Raw genomic sequence first — 6,303 nt, forward strand, 5'->3', positions numbered from 1 at the left:
GTGCACACCAGATATTCACGATAAAACATATTGAATTCTTTTTCGAATAGGCCTGAAAGAAAAAAGAAAGTTGAATTTAACGAATGTATTTTATACTGAATTTATGATAATCCTCATTGTGGGGACATCTAATGCCAAAATTACTGAATGGGTAAATGATCAATCTATGGACTATGTAATGTTGTACCTTATCTGTTGAGTTAGCGGGCCCCTTGTGGGAGGTTCACTATTAAAAACTACTTTTTTTTTATTTAAAATTTAAATTGTTAAACCCATCCCGTAAACTATGCTTTTATAACCACTCTGACCAAATTCAATTCACCACCTTTTTATTTGTCCATGTTTTAAGCTTTATGTTTCAGAGTCTTGCATAAAAAGGCATAATCTTTCATTATTATGTACCCTAAAAGTTCCTAACTAGTACAACACAACTCCAACACCTCAGCCACTTCTATATATACCCACTCAATTAAGCTCGTCATTTTTATTCTCAACATTCCATACTTCTCTTCATTTCACTAACAAACATTTCTTGTACTAGAGACAATATGGCTCCTTTAGGAGACAATAAAGACAATGTTGTTGTTTCAAATTTGAAACTTGAAAGAATGCTTAGTATGAAGGGAGGCAAAGGAGAAGCTAGCTATGTCAATAACTCTCAAGCTCAGGTCCTTTTTTTTTGGTCTTTAATTATCACTCTTTATGTAATTTTTTTAAATCTTTTTGCAAACTAATCTTCCACTTATGCCTATCTAACTACGATTTAGATGGACATTTGAAGTTTGAACGAGTCAAGTGCTAGTCATTTAATTTTCAAAAAAAAAAAAAAAATAGCCTGAATAATAAGTATTATGTAACAACGAGATTTTTTTTAATTACTAACGAAAAAAGGATAATGACAATCAGACTTACACTTGTGTGGAGACTTCCACTGATACTACTAACCTCCTTTTTTACCATATCTGGATGAAAACTATTATTAATTAGGTTTCCAATTTTAAGTGAGTAACTATAAGCGATTATATCATTAAGATTTTTCAGAATAAACTGGTCAAAGGTGATTGTATTGACCGTTGATACTTGGTCGAAGCTCTAGTAAGTAGCCACTCAATTTCATATGGCTCCATTCCAAGCTTCCGTCTCCGACCTTAACGTTTTAAACCACTATCTATAGTAAACTTCCAAAGCTCCTTTCTTCAACTGGTGTGCAGGAGCGCACTTTCGAGTGATGTCTAAACATTGATGGAAAAGACAGCTTAGCTTACTAAGTTCTAGATTAATTATTTATACCTACAAAATTTGGGTCATAACTATTGTACCTAGAACTCTAATTCTGCTCCCCTCAAGAAAGAACCACTTACGAGATAGCCTGATATAAAGTAGGAGTCGTAATTTTAAGTCATTTGCAAAAATTACTTAATTTTTTTTTATTTCTATTTTTGTATATATCATGAAAACTGAAGCTTGTGTGATTGTCATAATATTCAGGCACAACATGCACGATCAATGCTACACCTACTAAAAGACACCCTTGACGGAGTTCAGCTAAACTCACCAGACATTCCATTCGTGATCGCCGACTTAGGTTGTTCTTGTGGCAGCAACACGATTTTCATTATCGACGTAATCGTCGAACACATGAGCAAACGTTACGAAGCTGCAGGCCAAGAACTGCCTGAATTTTCAGCATTTTTTTCTGATCTTCCTTCGAATGATTTTAACACTTTGTTTCAATTATTGCCACCTTTGGCTAATAATGGTTGTGGAAGTATGGAAGAGTGCTTGGCTTCTAATAGTCATCGGTCTTATTTTGCTGCTGGTGTTCCTGGTTCCTTTTACCGGCGTCTATTTCCAGCCAGATCTATTGATGTTTTCTATTCTGCATTTTCTCTGCACTGGCTCTCTCAGGTAATTTTCTTTTTATCTGTTCATTTGGTAAGTTTAAGTTCTGCGCACTTACAAGTAATTTTTTTATATTACTCCCTTTATTTCTATTTATGTAGCATCGATATTCTGAGAGTCAAACAAGTTATTCTTTAAATGAACTTTTCATATGTTTTTTAAATATTTTGAACTATCATTATTGTGACTTATATACTACAGTAGTATTATTTTACGCAGTTTTTAAGTATGTAAATTTTATTCAAAAAACTTAGAGATTTCATAGCCGAATTCACAATTAAATTAAAATATTTGACTCTAGCAATTCAAAAGACATCACATAAATTGAGATAGAGGGGGTATCAGGTTAAATTAATCTATAATAATAATTGACTCTTCATATCAAGTCTAATAAGAGGTGGATGCATAATAAAGTTACCGGTTCACCAGAATTTAGTAATTTTGACTCAAACTCCAAATATATGGTAAAGAACTTATAATATATGTACAAATATTAAATCTTGAACCCGATAACTCAAACGATGAGTGAATTCAGCGGCATATTCTAAATTCATGAAGTTCAAATTCTTAATCTGTCTCTACCAATTATATCCAGTTAAATTGCTCTGTCGTGTAATTTTCTAAATTAAAGATGATTTCATTTCCAAGCAAATCGAAACCTTTTAGAACAGAGGATATTTTCCACCCACCATAACTTTTGATTGTGCAAAGGTCAACGCAACATGGGCTGCACACATGTATATTATTAATTGCAGTTCTTGATACTATAATTTAATTATCAGTAGTTAGTAGTTCAATTTTAATGGTTTAATTGACAATTCGTGGAACTTAGCCTAATATATTATATTGTGATTATACAGGTGCCAGATATAGTGTTGGACAAGAGATCCTCAGCATACAACAAAGGAAAAATATACATACATGGTGCAAATGAAAACACAGCTAATGCATACAAAAAACAATTTCAGACTGATTTGGCTAATTTCTTGGGATCAAGGTCCAAGGAAATGAAGAGTGGTGGTTCTATGTTCTTAGCTTGTTTGGGTAGGACTTCTGTGGACCCTACAGACCAAGGTGGGGCCGGACTTCTCTTTGGGACCCATTATCAAGATGCTTGGGATGATCTTGTCCAAGAGGTAATCATTTTTATTCATTCCATTCCGCACCCTTCCCCGGCCGTCGAACAGCCAACTCAGAACTGGTACGGACAAGGGAAATCCGACTGTTTAATTAAAACAGAGCATTACGATGGGCAAGTTTTCAGTCTCCCGGATTTCTTCGTCTTTAATCAGAATTAATAAGGCGAGTGCGTTTCAAATACAACTACTTAATTATTAGAGGTGAAAAAAAAACATGTCTTTAGTAACATACGGCTAATTCATCTAAGTTATACGATTGAATTATGATTTTTTTTTTTACCCCTCCCCCTAGGAGCTCCTCTTTTGCTCTCTTGGTAATTCGAACCCACAACCTTCGGATTGGAGATGGAGGGTGCTTACTAGCTGAGCAATCCTCTCTTGTCAATCGAATTATGACTCGATTGATAATATGACTCACCAGATTGAATTTGTTCTGAGATCGCTCAAATTATTGGGTTAAAATAGGTCAACATAACATATAACTAGACAAGTCAAATGCAACCCAAATACAAACCTAGAAAATCAAACTTAGAGATTGGGAATTATGTAAAATTGAAAGAAATTAAGCTAATAATTTAAGAACAATACATTAATATTCATATTATTTTTTTAAAAGAGCAAAATAAATTAGCGGGGCTGAGACATATTGGATGGTTTCTGTCTTGATTCATTATTTGACGCATCTTACTCCAACCTATTTCGATTCAAACAAAATTTGGACGAATAGAATTATGACCCGTTTATTGATTCATGCTAACCCGTTCATTTGTCATCCCTAATAATCAGTATTGGTGTATGTTTTACAGGGTCTAATTACTAGTGAAAAGAGGGACAAGTTTAACATCCCAGTATATGCACCAAGCATTCAAGATTTCAAAGAAGTGGTAGAAGCCAACGGCTCATTCAAAATCAACAATCTCCAAGTTTTTAGGGGAGGTAGCCCTTTAGTGGTTAACCACCCGGACGACGCTACTGAAATAGGACGAGCCCTCGCTAACAGCTGCAGGAGCGTTAGCGGGGTGCTCGTCGATGCCCACATTGGCGAACAGCTCAGTGACGAGCTGTTCAGCCGAGTGGAGGAACGTGCCACACGCCATGCAAAAGAACTCCTTCACAATCTTCAGTTTTTTCATATTGTTGCTTCACTTTCTCTTGTGTAGAAAATTAAATGTTTAGAATTTCAAAAGAGACACAAGGGGCTAGTGAAAGTCTATATGTCTCCGGTTTAGAATGAAATTGTTAGATTTCGACTGACTGTAGTTTGGCTTGGCTGATAATATATGGATGGAAAAATTCAAATTAACTCTTGAATTATTCAATTTGTCTTTCACTTGTTATTTGTTTATCTTGCCATCCATGAAAGTATCTTATTTTGTTAATTTTGTCTCATATATGCCCCTCTCAAATGATAATTCAGCTTGATTCTGACATTTATTATGGTGAAGTCGCATAGACTAATTTATCCCAAAGTTATCTAGATATACCCTCCGTAATAATTTGAAGTATGTCCTGAATAATTGAAAGGACATTAGCCAAACCATACTAAGTTGTTCACAGTGGAAAAATGTTCACATGGCATAACTTGAGGTAAAAGATAACCGTAGGGCTTTCATGGAGTAAAAAAAAAAAAAAGAACAGAGGACAAATATAATACAAATCGCAAACGTCAGGAATATACTTGACCGTTACCCTATATGTAATCTTGGGTTAATTTCATGGATAATGATGATCACTCCATTTTCGTTTTATTACGCTCAGGTCACTAAATTATTTTGTAACAAAAAAGTAACTCAATTTTAATTAAGAATCACGAAGTCACTAGACTAATTTTTTTTAACCAGCCACTCAATTATGCCTAAGTATCACAAAAAGTCATCAAGAAAAAATAAAGGAAATAATTTTGTGATACTTAAGAAAAATTGTGTGAGTTTCTGGATACAAAAATAATTTATCGACTTTAATTTCGTAATATACTTAAATAAAATTGAATGATCTTTCATTACAAAAAAATAATTTAGTGATTTTAGTGAAATAAAATAAAAGACATAATCTTTGCTTGAGTATTATAGAAAATCACACTAGGAGGAAATAAATAAGATATTTTCTATGATACTAGATAAAGTTTGATTATTCGCAAAGTATCCCTAAAATCATGTTTATTTCAATTCTTGTTTAAACAGAACATTATTGCGTCTATACAGTTCTGGGGTCAATCATGTAGACATGTACCTAACCTTTGCCATTATCTCCATAACGTGAAAGAAAGAGAAATCCTTTTGAAAGACAGAGAAATCCTTTCTATTTAGTCTTAGTCGTGAATTTGTTATTCTAATTTCTTCTTCTTTTTTATTTTCATAAAATACCTTATTGTTGTTTCTTCTTTACTCCCTCCGATTCAAAATAATTGAGGTTTTAAACTTGGGCACATGTGAATTCACTAACTCCTAATTGATAGTTAAGAGGGCTTTTGCTAAGATACTCTTAATTATGATTTTCTTTTCTTGTTAGTTGACATAATTATTATGGGGATATGAGAGTGTGTCAAGGGCCAATTTGAAAAAGAGAACTACGAGTAATTGCTTTCATAATTTTGTGAAACCTCAATTATTTTGGACCGACTTTTAGAGACTAAAACCTCAATTATTTTAAACCGGAGGGAGTAATTAATTTGATTTGATGAGGATTTCAAGGACAAGCAATTTTAGCTAGCTTCATTAAATTGGGGTTTAAAATCAACACAACAATTATTATGATGTTGTGAGGGACTTCAATTATCTTGGTTGACCAATATCCCAGGTGATCCCGATGGATGCTGATACAAGTCTAAAACGTCTTTGTTCTTCATTTATAGGTAAGAGTTTAAGTTATATGTATTGATAATATAAAACTTATTTACATAATCAGATTATTTATTAAATAATTACAAGTAAATATGTTGATAAGTACTAATTAACAATTTAAAATTTGTTACTCATCTTGTTGTGGACCCGACTAATCTGAATTTCTATTATTATGAGTTTAAGTTATATGTCTTGATAATATAAAAATTATTTACATAATCAGATTATTTATTAACAGTTGCAGGGAATCTGCTACCTAATTATTACAAGGATCCTATGAATCTTGTTACCTAATTATGACTCTGTACATTACTAGGAATAAAGTCTATATACATTCTGTTACACCTCGCCTCAAGCTGGAACATATATATATATATATATATTGATCATGTCCAACTTGTTACAAAGATAATCAACTCGAG

The 6,303-nt window shown here is 33.0% G+C and overlaps 1 protein-coding gene across 1 annotated transcript; it reads left to right on the forward strand.

The window, feature by feature from the left end:
- Positions 1–441: 441 nt before the first annotated feature.
- LOC132619253 (indole-3-acetate O-methyltransferase 1-like) lies at positions 442–4,344 on the forward strand. Its single transcript, XM_060334191.1, has 4 exons — positions 442–668; positions 1,489–1,908; positions 2,763–3,038; positions 3,848–4,344. Exons 1-4 carry the CDS (start codon positions 549–551, stop codon positions 4,199–4,201), a joined length of 1,170 nt encoding a protein of 389 aa, XP_060190174.1. The 5' UTR covers positions 442–548; the 3' UTR covers positions 4,202–4,344.
- Positions 4,345–6,303: the final 1,959 nt, after the last annotated feature.

This window comes from Lycium barbarum, chromosome 11, assembly GCF_019175385.1.
Source record: "Lycium barbarum isolate Lr01 chromosome 11, ASM1917538v2, whole genome shotgun sequence".
NCBI lineage: Eukaryota > Viridiplantae > Streptophyta > Magnoliopsida > Solanales > Solanaceae > Lycium > Lycium barbarum.

What these genes read in the sequence shown, in the direction of transcription:
- LOC132619253 (XM_060334191.1), top strand. Translation starts at nt 549, where the DNA reads ATGGCTCCTTTAGGAGACAATAAAGACAATGTTGTTGTTTCAAATTTG. An exon ending in CTCTGCACTGGCTCTCTCAG is followed by an intron (nt 1,909 to 2,762) that starts GTAATTTTCTTT and finishes GTGATTATACAG; the next exon opens with GTGCCAGATATAGTGTTGGA. An exon ending in GGGATGATCTTGTCCAAGAG is followed by an intron (nt 3,039 to 3,847) that starts GTAATCATTTTT and finishes TATGTTTTACAG; the next exon opens with GGTCTAATTACTAGTGAAAA.